General features: G+C 40.2%; 1 protein-coding gene across 27 annotated transcripts in view; it reads left to right on the forward strand.

Annotated features, from left to right (window-relative positions):
* The window catches only part of NRXN1 (neurexin 1), a 1,069,254-nt gene that overhangs the window by 525,131 nt on the left and 521,823 nt on the right, over positions 1-22,300 (forward strand). For all 27 annotated transcript variants that reach the window (XM_070512109.1, XM_070512110.1, XM_070512121.1 and 24 more), the window contains 2 exons: positions 9,213-9,594; positions 10,802-10,992. In XM_070512109.1, the coding sequence (XP_070368210.1) occupies positions 9,213-9,594; positions 10,802-10,992 (573 nt within the window). The remainder of the gene's footprint in view (positions 1-9,212; positions 9,595-10,801; positions 10,993-22,300) is intronic.

The raw sequence follows: 22,300 nt of genomic DNA on the forward strand, positions 1-22,300 counted from the left end.
CGATATACATGGTTCATTTTTTATCCCAATTTTTCCAGCCGTGATTCCATTTATTACACAGCATGTTAAGTGTTTTTTTCTCTCAAATGAGCAAGACTTTTATGTCATGTTCTTTTCTGTTTAATAATTCAATAAGTAATAATATATTTGAATTTTGCAGCTTGATAAATATCTTACGACCTCATAAACATTGTTTGGATGCCAATTTATGTTCAATTTCTTCTCAGTTGTGTATCTGAGCGATGACCAGCAGCAAGTTATACTTTTTAGCTTCTAGGTAAATTGATTGATATGCTGGCATTCTGTCAAGTGAACCACTTTTTCATTATAAACTATAAGAGATCATTTTTGGCTATTTACCTCAGTTGGTGAAACTCTGCCATTAAGGATGTCAGATTCAGTCCCTGATTTGTAGATTCCTAACTGAGGTGAGCCATTCAGAGGTCCACCCCAAGACACAGGGAAACTGAATGAAAAAGGAAATGGTGCACCTTTATTCGCTCTGCTGAAAGTAACTCCAAGTATATGAGCCACTGGAATATTAACTACTTTTTCTTTTCTAGAGAATGTCTCTGTGATAATTGTTTTAGTACAAGGCACAAGATGGTCCTGATGCAGTGGAGAAGTGTCTGCTCTACATTCAGTCCCAAGGGGGCTCCCATAAAGAGATCAGTCGATTCTATCAATGTGGAAATACCATGTATGGGATTTTAACTTTTGAGAGAACCATTTCTGGGTTCAAATGAAGCAAACTACCAACACATAGATCTCCTACTATCTTATATTGCATTAGCCCTTTATGGATTTCCAAAACTTTTTTCTACATGTGGCTGTAACTTTACTTTGTTTCAGAATCACCTGAAGAGATTTAAAAGGACCAATTCCTAGCCTGACACCACAGAAAGTCTGAGGAGGAGCACAGGATTTTTTTTCCCCTTAAAATTTCTCCAGAAGACTTTCATGCAGCTGGTCCATAGAGTGGCATTTAAAGCCACCACTGTGTTATATCATTTTGTTCTCTGAGGAACAGACCAGAGAGCATAAGTCTTTATTCAAAATTGCCAAATGTGAGAGGCTCTGAAGGAGCTGTGTGAACTTAGGGAAAAAGGGGAGAACTTTTGCAGGTATTTGGCAGGAGTGTCAGTTGAAGTTGAGCTAGTTTTGGACAAGGACAGTTCTTGGAAAAGGAATGAATTGTTTTTGTAGATTAGCACCCATTGTTTGGACAATGTGGGTTTTGTCAAAAGAGGTAGAAATGAGCAGGCAGGGTCTGAGTGCAAAAGGTTAGCAAAAAATAGCTGCCAGGAATAAGGACGTGTGAAAACCACAACAAAACATTCTTCAGTCCCTAAGTGTATCTCACATCTCACACAGCCCTATGAAGTAGCTAAGGCATATACATCTCATTTTATAAATGATGAAACTGAGGTTCAAAGAGGTTAAGTGACATGTTTCTTTAAAATGCCATTGTTACCGGAAGTGAGAAGAGAACTTAAGTTTGTTTTTTTGTTGTTTGTTTATTTGTTTGCTTTTTGACTCATGGTCCATTACTTTACGTTCACTAATATCCTAATAAGTGTATGACTCTATGATAAGCACGTTCCCAGACATAACATCATATTATGAGGATAACACATACACACATATAAAACTCAGATGATAACTAGGGCTGTATATGATGTCCTAAGCAGTTAATGCAAGCAATTCACATTCTTGGAGTTCAGAAGAGAGATTGAGGACCTTGATTTCAAGGATAGCTTAAAGCGATAGATAATATTTGGACTAGGCTATAAAGAAAGGATAATGCAGACAATAAAAGTGTGTGGGAGGGCATTCCACACTGGGAAGAATGGCTCTAATGGGGCTAGACTCACTAATGTTTGGGGAATGGAGAAGTTTTGTTTTGTTTCACGCAACCATATGGTGGTTGACATGTCTACTACAATGGCCTTTTTGGGCCAAGGGGTCAATGCTCTGGACTAAGGAGTTCATATTTCATGGACTTTCAGGCAATTGGAAGTTGCTGCATTTAAGCTGGAGAGTAAACTGAAAGAATATTTTTTGAGCAAAATGAATCCTGTCGCAGTGTACTAGATAGATGCTTCAGGATGTAAAGTAATAAGCCCTGAACTGTGGTGGATGAAGAAGGGATGGAAACAGAAGACTGGTGCAACACAATTTTAAAAATGTTTTTTAGAAGTAATTTCAAATTTCAAAAATATAAATAGCACAAAGAACACGGCATACTTTCACTCTTGTGAACATTTTATCCCATTTGCTTTGACATTTGTACTCTCTTCTCACTCTTTCTCATTTTTTTTCTTAAGCAGTTGAGGATAAGTTACGTACTTAATGGCCCTTTTCCCCTAAATACTTCAGTGTGTATTTTCTGAAAATAAGGATATCCCCTTTTGAAACAAAGTAAAAGTTACCAACTTTAGTAAATTTTGCACTGATACAATATATTTTCTCTGTTCTGTCCTCCACATTCCAATTTTGTCAGTTGACCCAATGTGGTCTTTCGTAGGATTTTCCCCTCCAGCACGGTCTGCAGTCTCGCATCACAGTCAGTTTTCAGGTTTCTTTAGCCTCCTTTAATGTAAAACATTTACAAAGACTTCCTTTATCACTTGTGACATTGACATTTTAAAAAATATATAATCCTCCCTCCTTTTATCAATGTAAAGTCACTCATTTTGTGCCTGTCAGATGTTTGCTCATGATTAAATTCAGATTTTACAATCTTGAATGAAATATGGCATTGTCGATGTTGTGGCCTTCACACAGTATCCCATCTGGAGGCACATGATGTCCATGTCCTTGACTGGTAATTTAATTCAATCACTTGGTCAACATGTCCAGTTTCTCCACTATATAGATAGTGTGTTTTCTCCCTTGCAACTAATAAACTTTCTGTGGAGAGACATATTAAAACCATGAAAATATGCTGTCCCTCATCAAAATTTTGCCTGATCCAGTCTTTATCACAATAGTTACAAAATGATTACTTTCAAGCTCCAGCACTCCTTCCACATTTACAGCTAGCACTTGTGTGCTGTAAGCAAGAGCTCTCCCTTCCTTCTTTGTTTCTTTTCTTTTGTTTTCTTTTCCTTTCCCTTTCTCTTCCTTTTCTCCCTCCCTTCCTCCCTGCTTTTCTTCCTTCCTTTTTTTTCCACTGCAGTATAGTTATGGGGTTCATTTGAAACACAATTACTTCCATTTATTTCAATTTAGTTTTTTCTCCCCATTCTTATGTGTTTAATGACGCTTGTGAGAATATGTATAATATTAATATGCTTTCAAAATCAATGCAACACATTTAGAATTAAGAAGTGATAAAGTGTGAGTAAGATCAGTATAACATGGAAAATTCCATAAATTTTCCCTAAATGAATTGACATCTAATTTTCAAAAAAATTCAAGATATATCTTTTCAATTGCATAGATTCCTACCAAACTTCTAAATGAATAGTTATAGTCTCCCTCAACTTCCAGTGAGTATACCATTCCTTTGTTTACTTAAATGGTCGTGTATCTATCTACCACAAACAATCATAAAGTTAGCAAGCAGCGTTAACCAACACTTACAAGGATGTAGTTTATTTATTGATGTAGGAACAAATGAGATTCAGAGAACTCAGGGAACTGACTCTGTTGGAGGATCATTCCTAAGCTAACATCACTTTCCACACTTCTGCTCCTGGGCATGGACAGTCTCTTCATGGGGAAGTTACCATATCTCCTTGGATGGTTGCTGTTAGGGACTCTGGCACTTAGGACTTCATTAGGAATTCGCAGGCCGTTGGTAAGGTGTGGCTTATGATCTGAAAGAAAAGGAATTCCCTTTTAGAATTCCCAATTTGAAAGACAAATATATCCTAAGGCATTTGTTTAACAGATTTCTTTCAGCAGATATTATTAAAATTATAATATGGGTCTTAGTCCACCAACTCAGGCATGCAAGAAATGGTTCATTTCTTAATTGTCTTTATATTAATTTAAATCAGACTTTAGGCTGGATTTCTTCTGAGCTTACAGGACATTTAATCGAAGTTGTTGTTGCCCCCGCCTTCGACCCTACAGAAGCCCCTGTTGGCTGTCTCTGCAGTGGTTCTCACTGAAAAGACGCTTTTCCAAGTTTGTACTTTGAATTGCAAGAATTCTACTGCTTCTGTTCTAAATGGAGCAGTCTTTGCTGAGTCCTGAAGCCTAAGGGCCATGGCCCAGTCCCTCTGTGTTTACCTCACTGATTCTCCCTGAATCCCTGAACCTCACCAGAGAGCAGGATGCTGGAACTCAGTTCTCCTAAATCCCACCAATACCCATCTCTTTCCTAGTCGGTGGTAATCTCTTCGTTGTCTCTTTCAGCTCTCAAATGCTTTCTGCTCCCTTCTTTTTCCTTCTTGGAACACCTTGCAAATCAGGCCTTCACGAAAGATTGGAAAGACATTGTTTTCCAGCAGCTTCCACTTTCTGCCAAGAAAAAGGCTTTGAGGCAAAATGCTACCAGGGACTTGGCTAGCTTCTTAGAATTCAAAGAAGAGCAAAATGTAAACTAGCATTTCAGCAAATTAGCCTGCCATTTACTCTTTCTCAAAATTGCCAAGGCCTTGGAGCAGAAATTAGATTCGACCCTCTGCTTTGTAGGAGTTGAAAATTTTTTCAGCTGTGGAAACCAACATGCTGTTTCTCAGAGTGTAAAGATGAATGGGAGTAAACACTGATGATTCACCTAAATTGTGCATCCTCTCCGTCATACTTCACCCCACCTCTTTCCTTCCCTCTGCTCCCAGCATCTTGCTGCTCAGAGCTAAAGACAAATTTTTTTCCATAGTAATTTACCTTTACTTGGTGAGTTTTTCATCAGAGTGATTCATATTTGGGGGATTATGTTTTGTCAAAGATCTCATAAAAGCCAGCAATTCATAAGAATAAAAAGTCAGCCTCAGTTTATGTAGCCTAGAAGAGGTTTCCAAAGATAGCAATGGAAACTTGCCATCGAGGCCTAAATTTAGGATGGGATCTTTTCAAACACTCTAGTGGCCACTTGGAGCCACCCATGAATCAGGAAAGCAAGAAAGATTTTTAATCAAATTTTACAGCAAATTAGAAATCACTGAACAGGAAAAATTTTAAAAAGGAAACATCTAGAGACTCTTCGTGCAAAGTCCTACGTTTGACCGCAACTTTAAGTTACAGTCATATATGCTGTTAAGGCAAGTATCTGTTGAACGTAGGACAGGCCGTACTCAGTCATTCTTGGGAATGTCTGCAACTCACCCAGGGGGATGAGGACAGCAGTTGCCAGCAGAGAAGCCCAAGAAGGGAGAGATTGCCTAGGACTCGGATGAGAAAGGATGCCACAAAATATATGGGGCACCTAAAGTGGGGAGTCCTTGGTTTCAATTCCTCACTTAGTCTGTCTAAAAAATCTGGAATTGTGTGTTTTATATGTGTGTTTATATTAGTGTACGTGTCCTTCATGGAACAGTATTCACCATATATCCAGTTAATCAAGCATGGAGGCTGGGCATTATTGTTATTTCCCTTCTTTCTGTGATTCTGCACATGATTAGTAAATCCTGCAGATTATATCTGTACAATTATCTCACTTTGTCCATTTTTTTCCCTTTCTGCTATAACCACCTTAGTTCAAACCATCTCCAATCTATTATTCCTACATCAGAGAGGTTAAAACACGCACACGCACACGCACATGCACTGACTCTTGGCTTACGCCTGCCTAAAAGCCTCTAATACCTCCTAGTATATCTGGAGGCACTGTACTATCTGACCCCTGACTCTCCTCCCCATCTCATGTGAGTTGCTAATCTCACTTACTCCTGACTGTCCGGTCACACTCTCTTGTTCTTTCTCTCCCCAGAGCCTTTGTTCATCTGTCTCTCCTTCCTGGAATCCACCTCCCCATTCCTCTTCTCCAGTTCTTAGCATGGCTTTCTCTTTTTAATCTTTCAAATTTAACTTAAATATCAACTCAGGCACTTGCCCTCATTCCATATTTACCAACACAATACCCTGGTCATCAAATTCATAGCATTTTTGTGAGTTTTGTCATTACATATTTAATTATTTCCATACTTCTTTGTCTGCCTTCCCCCAACAGACCATGAGTTTTGTGCAAACAGGAGCCATGTCTGTGCCTCTCACCACCATTTCTTCGTTGCCTAACGCAGCACCTGCATATACATATACCACACTCTCAGTAACTTGACGTGAATTACCAAGTCCTTGTCAGGCTGGGGGGTTATTTTGTACTGCAGCAGAAATTTAACCCAACTCAGAGCAAGGCTAAACCTAAAAGAACTGATCTTGCTATCTGTTTTGGTAAAAAGATGTGATTTAGATACTGAAATTTCTTTGCAAACACACCATCCAGGTGGTGTTTCTTATTGGAGATTATTGTCAGACAATTTGTATACCCTAGTCATTTTCATCAGAGGCATCTTGCTAATCCCTAATTCTCCTTTCCACTAAGTCTCTGGAAAAGACAGTGCATTTTTAAGTGGTTGGAGCCTTAAAAATCTTTCTCCTTTAATGTCCTTTATTTTTTCTCAGTCAATATATGTACGCGATGGTAGAGGGCAGCTACATTACTGACAGGATTAAACATTGGAATAAACTCTGAGGAAAAAAAGAATTTTTAAAAGGCAGCCATTAATGTTTTCTTAGTTAGTGGGTAATGGCTAAAAGGTGCTAATTCTCTCCCGAGAGCAAGCCTATCTGCCATTACTGTCAATGCGATTTATATATGCTTATTAAAGAAAGAATAGGCTCTTGACCATGGGCCATAATGATTTTTCTTATAACTGGGCCATGGTTGCTCCAACACTGTTTTACTACTTTTTTATTATTTATGCTCTGCATACATATTCTATTCCTATGAGAAAAGAGAACAGACATTACTTGCTATTTTTATCACTGAACTTCTCAGTCGTGCTAAACAAAATGTTTCCCTATTTCAGAGCTGCCAAGAACTTGACAATTTGGGGAAATATTTAATTTGAAGTATTAGAAATATGTTTCTGGATATTTCTTTACTATCGATTGGTTCATTAATAGAGCTTTTAAAAAGAAACATGACAACTTTGGGATTGGGGTGGGTTCACTGAGTTGAGACTCAGATTTTAATAGGGTGAAAAATAGGAAAATCAATACAAGAAGGTATAAGAGCCCAAGTGATTTTTAAGCCTTTCATATTTTTCATTCTATATAGCTTGCAATTCAATGTTACTGATGTCTCTAAAGCTTTGTGTTTGAAAATTATTAAAGGCTGATTTTATTTGCTACCGAAGAGGCAGTTCTCCAGAGAGTAGTTTTGAGATCATTGAACAGGAAGAACTGAAAAAGGAGAAAGAAATGATGTCATCCAAGAGGTCAGAATTGCTAAGGATTTAATAGTATTTTTGCATCAGATAGACAAGCAGGAGGCATAATGGGGAGAAGGGAGGAGGAGAGACAATTATTTACAGTAGTATTTTCTTGTTTAAAGAAAAAGTTTGCAGAGAGGGGATCAGAACAAACCAATGCCTTAAAAAAAAGGAAAAAACACATCTAGAGGTAACAGGACTGCTGTTACCAGGATCAAGGACTAGTAAAAAGGCTTGGAAATTCAGTCGAGTTAAGTACAGTTCAGGGAAGAGTTTTTTACACCAGTGAGTTTGTAAGCATCAATGTCAACTAAGTATGTAGACAGTTTTTCCCGCACAAAGAAAAGAATGCCTTTTACATTTACTTACAGGCATTTCCTTAAAATGCCATCTAATATTTTACTGTCTTGGCTAAGGAATGGAAATCTGCCAAACTGGATGAAGGAGGCCCACATAGGTGGGTGCTCAATCTTCATTACACCTGGAAGGGATGTTCTGTACATTTTCTCGGGGGCTGATACTGGGATTGGCTCTAATTAATATTTTCATTAATATCATGGATGATGGGATAGGGTAAGCTTGATAAATTTTCCAATTATGCCAAATTGAGTAGTGAAGCTAGCACCTGGAAGAACTTGACTGCAATTTAAATGACCTTTTTGAGTTTCAGAAGAAAGTGAATGACAATTTAATTAGACAAGAGCAAGATGCTGAGAGCAAATCACTAGCAATAATAAGAGTACTTATGTTGTACATTAGAAAACACATTCACAACTTTCTTTATTGATTTTACCTTCAACCATGCAGGTAGGTACAATTATCACTCTGGAGGTAACGGTGGGACTAATTTGGCTTCACATGGAGTTGACAGAGAAATATGGTGGAATGGAGAGGCATGGGGACTGAGTTGAAAAGTGAATCACTAAATAAATCTGCAACTAAGTTTCATACTAGGGTGTTTAAGAAGATTATACCTTATGTTAATATGTATTAATTTTACTGGTATTCTCAAAATTGGGCAAGCTTTGAGTTGGTGTATTGTGCTCAATGTAAGTATCCAAAATATAATTGCAAGGAAAATGGCATAGGTCCAGAGGAGATAAACAGAAATTCCAAAGTGGTTGAGAGACTAGTTCCAGGGAAGACTATGGACATTTATTCAGCACAGAAGAGGAAAGGTAAAAAAATACACATGTAACTTCAAACATACTTTCGTGGTTCATTATTGGAAGAATAGTCAACAGCTCTTCATTATTTCTATAGGTATAGGAAACTATACTGTCACATTTTTTCTGGAAGAACATTCTTTATTTAAAAAAAGGAAAAATCACCTAACCATGAAACTGGGATATATCACTTTCTACTGGGATGATTTAGGACAATCGTTGACCCTAATCCCTCTCCATTCCTTTTTCCCTTCCCCCCTCCTTGCCTCCTACCTTCCTTCTCTCCTTCCTTACTTCTTTTCTTCCTTTCTCTCCTTCCCTCTCTCTTGCCTTTTTTCTCCATTCCTTTCTTCATCTCTTCTTTCCTTTACTAATTCCTTCTACTTTATACAAATTCTGTAAGTTTAGTTTATGAAGATGAGTTTTGTTAAGACTAAAATTTGGACAGAGATTAAAACCTAACCTAAGAAAGTTTTATTATGTAATCTAGCCTCACCCTTCAAGGTCACTTCCATGTTCAAGGTTAGTTCCATATGTAACTGAATATCATGGAGGTATTTGAAATCTTGTATTTTAAAATGTGATATTGTTATGGAAGTCTAATGTTGAAAGTGCCTTTCATACACAGAAAATAATAATAAATTATCTTCTCTTTTAGGTCAAATGGCGGGCGATCATACAAGACTGGAATTTCATAACATAGAGACTGGCATCATCACAGAACGACGGTATCTGTCTTCTGTCCCCTCCAACTTTATTGGACACCTGCAGAGCCTGACGTTTAACGGAATGGCATACATTGACTTGTGTAAAAATGGCGACATAGATTACTGTGAGCTCAATGCCAGATTTGGCTTCAGGAACATCATAGCAGACCCTGTCACCTTCAAGACCAAATCGAGCTATGTTGCCTTAGCTACATTGCAAGCCTACACTTCTATGCATCTTTTTTTCCAGTTCAAGACAACATCCCTAGATGGGTTAATTCTATATAACAGTGGGGATGGAAATGACTTTATCGTGGTTGAATTAGTTAAAGGGTGAGTATATGTCAGTTCAATGACAAACAAAACTTTGGAAGAAGGGACCTCAATTTCTAAAAATATACATTAAACAGAATGTATTGGCTTGTAAGTTGATGAGCAGGGGCATGGGGGTGCAAATAATGTATTCATTTAAATCACTTTTAGGTGTCTTGTCACATTAATGTGGATTCAGTACAGTCTTTCATACCTATATTTCCATACATGAGGTACAAATAACATCGAGTTCTAATTTATGCTAGGCATTCCATGAATCTTACACTTCAAATATGGATTTCCTCACTATGCACACTGTAATTACATGAAAGAATTTCTACAGATTTGTAGGCTAATTTGTGCTAATTTAAATAGCTAATTCAAGTAACAAGATTACTTCAATTCTGCAAAATCCCATTTAGCTCAAGCTTAATTCTATATGAGTTCCTTGAAGAATTTAGAAAGATTTTTGTGAAATTTCCTTGAAACTGTAATGAAAATCTGATGCCTTTTCATTGATGTGGGTATTCATTTGTACATTCAGTGAGTATTGTTGCATGTTTACAATGGGCTAGATTATTGCCAGGCACTAATATATGTTTCTTGCCACCTCATGCACATCTCAGATTCCACCAATCCAGAGCCACACACACGCATGTGAACACACAACTCTAGAGGATGCAAGTGAACACATAAATAAAGCCGAAAAGCTCTATGAAAAGTTTCCTAAGATGATCGTGTACAAAGGTGCAGCAGAGTCTTTGGGGAAATTATAAAAACATTTGAGGCAGGGAGTGGATACCTGGGTTGCATCTTGAAGGATGAGGCCATGTTTCCCTAATAGAAACAGGCATTTAAGCTGGAGGGAGGTGCAAGAAGCTGAGAAGAACTGCCAGTTCAGTGTGGCTGGCAAAGGATGGAGGGGGTGTTGGACATCGAGAACCAGTAGTGAAAGATATTTACCTTCCAAAGTCATAAAGTAGAATGTAGACCATGATTTAAAAAATAATTTGCACTATTTCCTATAGTGAAGACAAGGAATGATCCTCCTTGTTGAAACAGAGTAGTGTTTCTTATCTTTTCGTTAGCCGAGCTTCTGTACAACTCACTCTCATGACTTCTAGCAAGTGTGGAACTGTCGAGGGGGGACCTCCATTTCTAATATCTAGTTTGACTCCACTAAAAATTCAAACAGTGATGGCACTCTCCCACTCTCTTTTTTCCCCAGGTACTTACATTATGTGTTTGATTTGGGAAATGGTGCTAACCTCATCAAAGGGAGCTCAAATAAACCTCTCAATGACAATCAGTGGCACAACGTGATGATATCAAGGGACACCAGCAATCTCCACACGGTGAAGATTGACACGAAAATCACAACACAAATCACCGCGGGAGCCAGGAACTTGGACCTCAAGAGTAAGTGCCTCTGAGTCAGAGTAGCAGGCCTCACCCCACAGTCTCCACTCACATGGCAAATCCTGTGCTTTGGGGGGTGGTGTGTCTTCTGCAAAGACTGACCAGAATTTCATTTCCAGCCCATAATTAATAATACAACACACAAGCCTCTGTTCCCCCTTTAATGTGGCAGAAACATATATATTTTTAATAGCAGCTCGAAAAATGCAACACCTAAGAGTGCATGCATGATTAAAATTTAAAGAGTGGAAAAAACGTATTCTCAGTCTTGATATAATAAAGAAAAGTAAGCTTTTGCAAATCTCTTTAGTCCCTACAGTTTCCAATAGATTTGGAGTCAAGGTAACCAGATACCTAAGGAGTTTCTTCCAGAGATGTCAGTTTTCTTTCCTTGCTGACGTTTCCTAGACACGTACAGATGCTCTGATCAACAGGGGTCTGAGCCTGGCTTGTACCCACGCATCCAACAGCGAATTCCGCCCCCTCCACATGCACAGACCAGTGGGAATGCTTCTTTCACCAGCTGCTGAGGAAGCCTTAGCAGACTTTTTCCTTCCTTATTGATACTTGATTTCTCAGATGAGCAGCACAAAATGCTTAGAAAACATGTCAGTAATAGGAAAAAATAACAGAAGTTTCTATTCGAATGGGCCTTTATGATTCATTAAGAACATATCCACATATCCCATCTCACTTAACACTACAACAAGCGTTGGACAACGTATTATTAGCATTTTATCATAAATGTAGGAAATCTGAACTTTGAGTGACTTGCCCAGGGATAAAACAGCTGGTCCAGTGGAGCGACACATACGCCCAGTGCTGACACACGCCCCCTCCACTGCTGGGTCTGTGCCGTCCTGATGGCTTCCCTGGCCCTGCGGGGGTCACTGTGGTCTCATTTCTGCTTGCAAGAGCTGTTCATTTATATTAATGGGATCTTTCCCTTTGATTCAAAAGGTAAATACATGGGGGAGTTAGAAAACTGAAAAGAGAAAATCCAACAGAACTCTTTCTAGAGTAAAATGTTCTTTCTAAATAGGGTGAAAGAAGAAAGAAAAGTGTTTCGCTTTCTGTAATTGCAGAACGTATTTACAACCCCAGGATTATATTTGTCTAAAACATAAAATGTGTGGTAATGGCTGTCTCCCTTCTTTCAAAGTGGGCCTCTTGTTAACTTCAAAGAGATCCTGTTTGTGCCCACACAAATCTAATAGCTTAGCTCAAAGAGTGAAATGAAATCCAAAGGAAATGCTATTTAACAGGCTAAACCTCTTGCTCTTTCCTCTCTCTGAATGAAGTCAATGGAGTGCATTTTCTGTTTCTATTTTGTGGGTGCTCCTGTTTTGCACAACAGACTCAGGTAGCAATTGTCAAGAGAAAGGGAGAGATTGTGACGTTAGATGTGCTGGCTGTGCCAGCCACCAAAGCTAAAAGGGTGTCCTGTTTGTGTGGGGAGAGACCTCTGTAAGCATAAGTAAGCTTCACCAGAAACAATGGACACTATGTCTAAGACTGCAGTGGCTGGAAAAGAAGCAGTTCGTGGCTGGTTGAAGTACGTGACATGCAGAGACCTGCACACTGAGGGTACAGAGGAACCATGCCAGGCAGTGGGTTAGATCTCGCTGGACAGTTAGGACACTGTCTCCTGAGAAGTAAATATTTGCTTATTGTTCAGTTTAAAAAAAAAAAAGAAGTAAGGGCAAGAGGTGGTCATGGTATAGGATTCTTTCTGGTGGAAGGGAGGGCTTTAAAAATCTAAGAATCTCTCACCACTTGGCAAGCCATGCTGTGGCAGGCGTCCCACATATAAAGTAGAGGAAGATGGGCACGGATGTTAGCTCAGGGCTAATCTTCCTCAAAAGAAAAAATAAATAAATAAATAAATAAAAACACACAATTTAAATTTGAGGTGAATTTCCCAGGTGAATAAGGAGTTTCTGTACTAATGACTATCCTCCTTTACCTCATGGCGTTCCTTCGTGTTTATGGACTTACCAGACTATGCCAAAAAATGAGAGCAAGTTCCTAAAATTAAAACTTAAAAACCAAAGCTGTGGGCTTGTAAATTGGATGTGTGATCCAATGGCAGCGATCACCTCGAAGAAGCCCTCTTGCTATTTGTGTCGTCAACTAGAGGGAGCTTGAGGAGAGAGAGCATGCTTGCAAGGCGTGACATCCCTGTAGCTCCCACCATCACCACCTTGTGGTGTGTGTGACCATGGGCAGTGGTCAGATAAAGAGAAGTTACTGAGCACTTACACTGTGCTAAGAGTGGAGAGCACAGTTGCAAAGAAGGCGGCAGGATTCCTGTAATGAAAAGCTGTCTGTCCCAAGAAGAAGACCAAAGTTGAGGGAACAATTACAGGACAGAGAAGAACAGGATACACTGGAGAGACATCAGGGCATTGAAACTAATCTGGGGGCACCAGGAAGACTTTTAGAGGAAGGAATGTTTAAGGGACGTCTGAAGGATGAGTAAGAGGCACTAGGCATTGTTTCTCCTGGATGCCCACTGCAAGTAGAGGGGCTTATTGAGATAGGAGAATGACATGAACTCTCCACTCTGCATTGAGCAAGGTTATTTTCTCTGTGTGCTGGTCGTGTATGATTCAGCCACCCTACATGCGGGCAAAGTGAAGGTGGCCTACTTGGGTCAGTGGTTTTGTTTCATGTGTATGTTGCCTAGGAGCTGTACCCTTATAGAATTAAAAGAAAATTAGCAGATTTATTCTACACTCTCCTTAAAGTCATTGAGACAATGTTTAGTTCTCAAAGTAAGGTCAAGCAACTTAACTACATCAGAGTCATGTGATGGCGTTCACGAAAGGCAGATTTCTGGACCCCACCGCAGACAGAGTGAGGCAGAAATCATTTCAGAGTGGTGTGCGGGGAATGACAACCATCTGTATTCTTAAAGAGTGCTCGCTAATCTGGACGCCATGTGTTTCAGAGTCCTGAAAGAACGCAATGTCTATAGTTGAGGCCAAATTTAAGTTACTTTTTAATTCAAGTAAAAATCTTAATTTTGCTTTTATTTTAGAATTTTGCTTTTGTTTTGTTTTAGTTTACCAGTCCTGTGCCAAAGTGGCATTTGTTACTTCAGGATTATTGCATTTTTATTTCTCATTTTACCATACCTTAAAAAGACACTAGAGGGCAGCATAAGGCCGCAAAATCTGCTTTTCGGACTCAGGCGGGGAGAAAACTTCAGCAGGCTCCACATGCACTGAGCAGCAGACGTTCTTTGTCTTCGGCCAACTAAAATTCCACAGTTAGCCTGTTAAATAATGAATGCTTTTGTCTGTGGCTCTATTTCATTATATAGACAGGACTTAAGTGTAGAAATGTGAAAGCTAGGGACCGCGTATCCCATTACCCACCTCAACTTGGACGGAACTGGTCAAACTGGGCAGGAGTCTAGTGATCTTCCTCTGAGAAGAGGAATTCCACACAGGTGACCTTGTTCGGATTATCTTTCGTGACACTGCCGTGTTCTCAGGGGGTTGTATGTCTCTCCCTGCTGGTACAGTTTTGCTTTCATCTTTATTTCCCAGCTGTTTATGTTCTATTCCCTCTGGCTATTATGTACAAGCTGCAACATGCAATGAAAACAGCAGCGTAAATTTGCTCTCTGCAATGATTCCCCAGCACAGCTGTAGGTTCATTGTGGAACTTTGAATCCTGCCCTCTTCCGCGAGATAGGGGGCTGGTCTGATTCCTCCTTATGTTCCTTCTCTTGTTTCTGAATTTGGCAAATTTGTATATTTGTATGTATATGTATATGGGAAGGAGCTAATATTTATTGACTCCCTACTAAAGCCTAAATAGATTTAAATGAGGTTATTTTATTTAATCCTTGCAATTACCCAGGAATTTGAATTGAGGTCAGTCTTGCTCATTCATTAATCTAGTTCAAGAACAAAGACAGGGAGGAGCAATGTCTTTGGCCCTATCTTCCCTGGGTACCCTTCTATAAGGCATTTCTTAAGTGTATCCTTCAGCAAATCGAGGATAGTTTACTTGATGGGGGAAACGTTGAAGATTCTCAGGTGCATAGGATAGAGTGCCCTCAGGTGGCCACTTAGCAAAACTGAATGATTCATTTGTAGGCCACATCTAGGTCAGCCCAGGCAGAACTTTGCCCTTTGTTCTCTCTCTCATACCCCAAATTCCTGCCCCCCAAGGGCTTTGAGTGAGCTCTCCTGCTGTCTAGCAATCTTGTCTCTTCCTTTCTTACCACCAAGACCATTATCGGCTTGTTAATGCTCTTCATATCCCTCCTTAAGTTTTACCTTGAAAGCAACCACCAGCTATTGTTTATCCTGTTCCCAAGCCACTCAGAGCTCCCCTAATCAGAGAAAACCCAACCTGGGCCTTTGTTTCAAGTATATTCAATCTCTAGGGAAAGATTTGAAGATAACCAGTATTCTTGCTCTTTTCTTCTTGATCTTAGTCTCTATGACTCAGCTACATATCGTCTCCAATCCTGAATCTAACACGTATTCTACCCTAAAATATTGCTATTTGACACATCACTGCTGTGGCACTGCAGTGATCCAGATTCTATTTCAGAGCCCTGATCATGTTTAAATATGCCCAAGCTTTGTACATTCAGTCACGTGACACCTGATAGCCCACTGGCCTTGCCCAGATAATTTACTCAAAGAAGACACTTTCAAAGAGTCTGACATTAACCTTAGCCTTAAAGCAGGAGACGGCATTGAAAATGGAGGCAGGCTCCTGTTGTCCTGTTCGTTGGTTAGGCTATCTTTATTAGATTTTTTTTTTTTTTTTTTCAGTTTATGAGGGAAAGAGATTTACTCACATTACTTCAGTTAATGGGAGATTATTTTAAGGCTCTATTAGGAAGTAGGAGAGACAAGAAATCCTTTCAGCTGCTGAACAATGAGGCCATGCAGGGAGTAAGAATTTTGTTCTAATTGTCATACTGGGATCCCAAGAGCATCCCTCTTAGGTGTTCCCCAGATACACACATCCACTACTCCCTGACTCAGTCTCTGCCACCGACCCTCCCTCTATGTGTCTACTCCCACTTGGATAATTTCTCTCTCCTCTCTTCTCTGCTCCCTGATTTCTCCTATCCTTGCCTTCTTCTGCCTCATGACTTCTACTTATTGCTTTTGTTCCTGTGTGTGTTTCCACTTCTGTCTACTCTCCCCTGTGTCTCATTTTCAAAATACAGAGGTAGGTTGGCACCGCACAAAACTTGGACCTAAAAGATGATCCCTGGAAGGAGGCTGAGGGCTGGAAGGCTCTCTGTAGCTTCTCAGAAGGGAGCACACTGATTTGCATATTCAGAAGGACCCTGAATGTCCTGCCAGAAGGTTCTGGTGGTGGGGAATTAGAAAGCTGTAAGCAGGAGAGTGGAGTCACGGTGCACTTGAGACTCATTCCTCTGGCTTTGGTGTGGAGGATGGGCTGAGGCTTCAGGAAAGAGAGCACTTTGGAGGCAATTGTCTAGTACAGAGCAGAGACAATCAGGCTCTAAGTACATAAAAGTAAGACTTGACATTTTTGTTACTCCATTTCCCACACAAGAATTGAAAGACAATTAACGATATGAAACTATTGTTTCTCTCCTGACGTCTGCATTGAATTCCCAGGTTTGCAGAAATCAGTCTCAATCTGTTCTCTTTACTACAAGGCCTTTGTCAGTTTGTTTTAATCCCACTCTCACCCCGACTTCCAGTGAGACATCATTTCCTTCCCATGTCCAGTTTTCTTGGACCTGCTGTCCAACATTTGCCTTGGAAGTTCTTTCTCTGGCTTCCCTGTAACCCTTGGACCAGCTTACATGACTTCAGCAGAGTTTAAGTTCTTTGCTCCTTACCAACAACTCTGTTTTCTTTTTCTTTATATTCCTTTGTATACCCATTGTACTTGTTTTGGAATCTCTTCTACACTGGGCATACTTTTTCTATTTTAGTTTTCCAACTCCCTCCAACTCTATTCTTTGAAATTTCTCTTCCCACCATTGGGATCATAGGCGTTTAGAGCCTGAAGTGATCTTGGAGACAATCTGGTCTCATAGATAAGAGAAACGTGGTCAGGATAGATTGACTAGCACAGCCAGGCACATAGTTACTGTTCCATATCTAGTCTTCTAATTCCTAGTTCAACACTTTACAGTAGACCCGGGAAAACCAGTTTTATTGTTAATATCAGCCTCAGTTGACTACTAGTGACAGCTTGGGACAACATACTGAAAACAAAGCTGAGACCTTCTGTGGACTCCCTGGAGAAGACTATTTGTGTGGTCGGCCGCAGGCGCAGGATGGAGACTGTGGGTCCTATCGGCCTTTTATTTGTGGTGCAGCTTTAAAGACCCCACCCCTTCCCATTTGCAGATGCACTGGGGCAGGTGATAGAGGTACTTCATGCTGTGATGCTGGTTTCTGTTCACCCAGGACACTGGCCAACTCTGACAGCCACAGGCCTCGACTTACATGCTTGGAATAGCTGTGAGGGTGTCATGTTCCAGGAAAAATCGCTTTCCCCAGTCCTCCCACAGTGAGGTGTGTGCTCCAGGAAAGCTGAATCTAGTGCTCAAATGCCTTTTGGACAATGTGCCAGTTTATCATGTGTCAGTGGGGTGGTGGTTAGATGAGGTGAGTTCTTAAAGCTGGTGTCATTTATGCTGTGGAGGAGAAAGTGCCTGCTGGTGCTCAGAGCTGGGCTCTTAAGGGCCAGGTGACTGCTCAGAAGACCTCAGCCCCATCATAGCTAGGCCTTGGGTGCTCGTTCCTATTCAGGGAATGTCAGGAAGGAAGCTGAGCTGTCTTCTTAAAGGTTGAGCTTCTTCATCAAGAGCTCCCTATGTCAGCATCATCTGGGAAAGCGAGCTTGGCAACCTCTTTCTCCCTCAAGAAGGACTTAAGTCTTCAGAGTTTTCATGGCTCTCAGCCCTCCCTCTTTTTTTCTGAGGGGAGAATTAGACAAAGGTCTTTGGGGTACAAGAAGCATAAACCCATTGAGACTAATCTAAGTGAAACAAGTGAGAGGGGGCAGGGTATAGCAATCAAAGAACCCAATAGCAAGAAAGAGGAAGTTTAATGCTGGGCCTCATGAGAGCCGTATTCAGGAAAACTGTCAGCAACAAACCAGACTCTTCTCCTCTCCCGGTCTCAGCTGGAGCTGTGAGCTGCCTTCTCTTGGCTTCCCAATGATCACTTCCTTGTTCTTCTCCCTCTCTGCACATTGACTTTCTCTGCTTTCACAAGCATGGACAAACTTGGCCTCCCCAAACCAGGCTTTCCACCCCTGACCGATTCACATATCCAAGAGAGACTCACTTGAGTTTAGGAGTCCTACTGCTGAATTCTTGGGAAAATAAATAGGAGACAGGGTCACACTGCACAAATATGATTGCTCTGGATTTGTTTGAAGAAATATTTGTACAGGCTACTTGGGGTATAGGTGGAGCCATTGAGGGCTCCAGAAGGTGATCTTTAAGCTGCTATGCAAAAATCAAGGGGTTGAGTTTGCCTTGCTTATACCAGGGATTGGGTTTGGGGCTACAGTCATAAAGATGGTAGAAAACTGGGCATTGCATGGCACCAAAATGTTCAGATGACTAAACTCATAGATGCTTGAGTGAACAAAGTTATTTTGTGAGTGGGGATAGAGACTGTGTTGATCTGGGGTCAGAAGCAGCAGAAGCAGAAGTCAGAGGCTCCCTGGAATTCACAGGAAACCCAGGGGGAAGGAGAACCCTAGATTTTTATCCTTTGTGGAGTTGGAAAGATTCAAACCAGTCTCCTCTAGATCTATAAAGGACAGAGAGATCTGGTTGACATCTGGGTTATGTTACAGTTGTTCATTCTAGATCCCAATAGTAAATATCACTATTATTTTCAGACAGTTGTCCCATTTCGTTTAGTAATAATGTGGCTCTAGCCTCCTTCACCATTACTCAGAGGAAAACTAGCTTCTACCCCTGATTCTAACCAATTCTTCTTGAGCTGTGGGTCAGAATTACAAAAATAAACTGAGAGTTGGGTGGGCTTAGTACGAAGTCACCTCTACTACTGTAGAGACACTTCAAAGCCGATTCCGCCATTTTTATTCCTGTAGGAAAGCGTAATTTGAATGGCCCTGAGCTGCTGTTGGCCCGTTATTTTCATCTTCTGGAGAGCACTTCTAGTGCTGCCTCAAGAACCACATTCAGTCAGTCAGGCTTTCTTGTAAATATCACAGTAATGTGGTTTTGTGTGTGTGCTCTTAAAAGAGGCCCTTTATTGGCCTTCACAATTGATTGTTGTGGTTTTTCTTAAGAATAATGCAAGAAACAATGTAGCATTGTAATTAAGGGACACAAGCTTTGGGGTGAGACAGACTTGGATGAAATAGCATCTCGACCGTTTGTTTTATGTGTGTCCTTAGGCAAAGTACATCCCTATCATCTTCGTCATCCTCTACCCTGTACTAATCGTTAGCTAAGAGATTTATGAATATTTTCTTTTTGATTTTCATGACAAACTGGTGAGGTCGCTGTAGTTAGCCCCATATTACGAATGATGAAATTAAGGTAAGGCTTAAAGCTTAACCATCTCACCTAAACAGTTAATGATAGTAATATTAAATAGTAATAATGATTATTTTAACCATTTCTGAGGGCTTATCACATCCATTGCACTATAAATATTTTACACATGGGATCTCATTTAATTCTCACAATGATGCACAGGATCAGCCAGTGTATTCTTCAAAGCTCAAGGAGTCAGGGCTTGTAAGGCCCACCTGGATATGCCACTAGTTGGCAATATTTAGGCCACTTTCCCATAACTACCCTGAGACAGGATCGCTCATCCAGCATTCCCAGGTTTCTTAGAGGTTGCTTATTACCCTGCCTAGCCAGGCTGTATGAGGTTCCCTCCTCCCTCTCCTGCCCTCACTCGCCTCTTCCCCCTCAACACACGCTACTTCGCTGTCCCACCACTGCTTTGCCCTCAGAGTTCAGGGACTGTAAAAAGACTTCTTCCAGCACTTTAAGGTCCTGTAGTAATGTACTCTATAACACAGCAGACCTTTGGCATTTATAAATTTAACATGCATGGTTCCATCTATTTTTGAGAAACTTGATGGTCTGCGACATAATTACTTTTACTTTTGCTGGGACACAAGTTTGAAGCACACACAGTGACAGGGTGTCTGTACAACTGAGTGTCTCTGTGTCAAACTGTCTTTGTTCTCTTTTCAGAGCTGTATTATAATAAACTACCTTCATTATTGTCATCCTCGTCATGATTATTAACTCAATAAGTAATCTCATTTGTTGAGTACCCATATGTCAGACACTGTGTTAAGGGTTTATATATGAAATTATTAAATTAAATAAGCATGATGTTCTAATATAATCAAGCTACAATATCATTTTTTGCCTCAAGCCATAACTTGAAAATGTATTGTGTTGAGGGATTTGTACCATATGCTGGCTCGGAAAAAATGTTTGGGCTCTCTTTTAAGACAATTCTATAATCATTTTACATTATAAAAGATAATTTTAATTTGAACATTTTAAAAATGGCTCATCTAAGTTATTAATCAAAACTGAAAATTGGGGCTGTCGTCTGCTTTGGCCAGATGTGGGCACTGGAAGGCGCCTGTTCAGCTCTGTCCCTTCCTACTGTTGTCTTCCTGCAGCTTCTTCACTAGGGACATCATCTGACTTTTGAACTCTTGGTCTGACAGATCCTTCAAGTTCACTCCTCCTCTCATGGTACCTTCCTGGCTTCATCCAAGGCTTCTCTGCCAGGAACTCCTGACCTTAACCCGTGTGGAGTGGTCATGCCTCCTGTTCCTTCCATGCAGCCTCTTACTTCTGGGGTCCTCTCTGTCTCCCAGCAGTCCTGCCTCGCTTGCTCTCGCTGCACATGGGGCCCCTGTCTACTCATGAGAACTTTCCATGCGTCGTTTGGCCCCTCAGCCCTGAAAGTGCAGCCCATTCCCAATGCTGTCATTTCTATTCTGCTGCCACAGGCTGTTTAAAACTTTCTTAATATGTCAAGTCCCAGTCCTGTACCCCGCAACTGCAGGGAACACAAAGCAAACTTTCTACTCATGAGAGCCTTCTTGCCAGGCTTAGGGCTGGAACATAGTTCCATTTTTAGGAGCAGTAGTGCAAACTTATTGCACAGTAAGACCTACCTCAAAAAAATGTTCTTAGAAATCTTTCTTTCCAATTTCTCAGCCCTTTTATTATTATTATTATTGTTACTATTATTATTATGTTCTTGGTGTAACTGAGGAGGGATTCAAGAGCTAAGAACCAGTATTTTATCATTTCCTTTGTCTCTTGTGTTTCACACATGGGTATCTGTCTCAGACGCACATTATCTGATATCTGTTGTGTTGGCACTTCAGTCAGAACTTCACTTTGATATTCTATTTCACAGGTACAGTCTCTTAATCTTTACAACAATTAGCTGAGTGAGATATTAGTGCTTCCATATTACAGAAGAGAAAATGGAGACTCAGAAAGGCTAATGAGTTGCCTAGAAATAGAATTTGAACCCAGGTTTATAGAAGTATTTAAATACTACTATAAGTATTTGCCAACATATTAGAAGGGATTCCTCTGAATATCTAGAATGAAAGATAGCTTATTTTAATGTTAGGGAAAAAAGTCAGGTAATAAAATATTTCCTCCTCCATATGAAACTCAGTTCTTCAAACTTGTACATGACTACATTGTGTAGTGCTGAAAATTTCCCTTCTGGTAATTGCGAGAGAACTGGATATTTTTGCTTTCCCTTTCCACATGCTCTTCCATCCATATGCCTTGCATAGAATCTATATGTTTCTGTCTTCTCCTTAACCCGTGAAGTTTTCCTCAAACACTACAGCCAACAATTTTAGTTGCCTAATCTCCTTAATATGTATTCTATAGAACATTTACATTTGTAGGTGCTTAAACAGGCCCAGGCAGACATAGTACTTGGTTGGATGACTGGAGATTGGCCTGTCAGTCAATCATCAGCTTGTACCAGGAGGCTATTTGCCATCCATTCAACTATTAAAGCCCTCCATTTTCCTAGCCTTGAGGGAAGGTTCCCCACCCCTCCCCGCACCCCTTTTTGATCATTGCTGTTAAGTATTTGCATTTCTCCTTAAGAATAATTTAAATATTGGAAGAACAAAGTAGTTGGAGACATACCCCAGGGAACTATAGTATTCCAGCGGTATTTGATGACCTAATTGAGAATATTCCATCTTTCAGGCACAGAAGGAATTCCTTTTTTGAGAAAAAATACAGAAAAGTTCAAATACTTAAGAAAAAATAAGA

This window comes from Equus asinus, chromosome 6, assembly GCF_041296235.1.
Source record: "Equus asinus isolate D_3611 breed Donkey chromosome 6, EquAss-T2T_v2, whole genome shotgun sequence".
In the NCBI taxonomy this organism is placed as follows: Eukaryota; Metazoa; Chordata; class Mammalia; order Perissodactyla; family Equidae; genus Equus; species Equus asinus.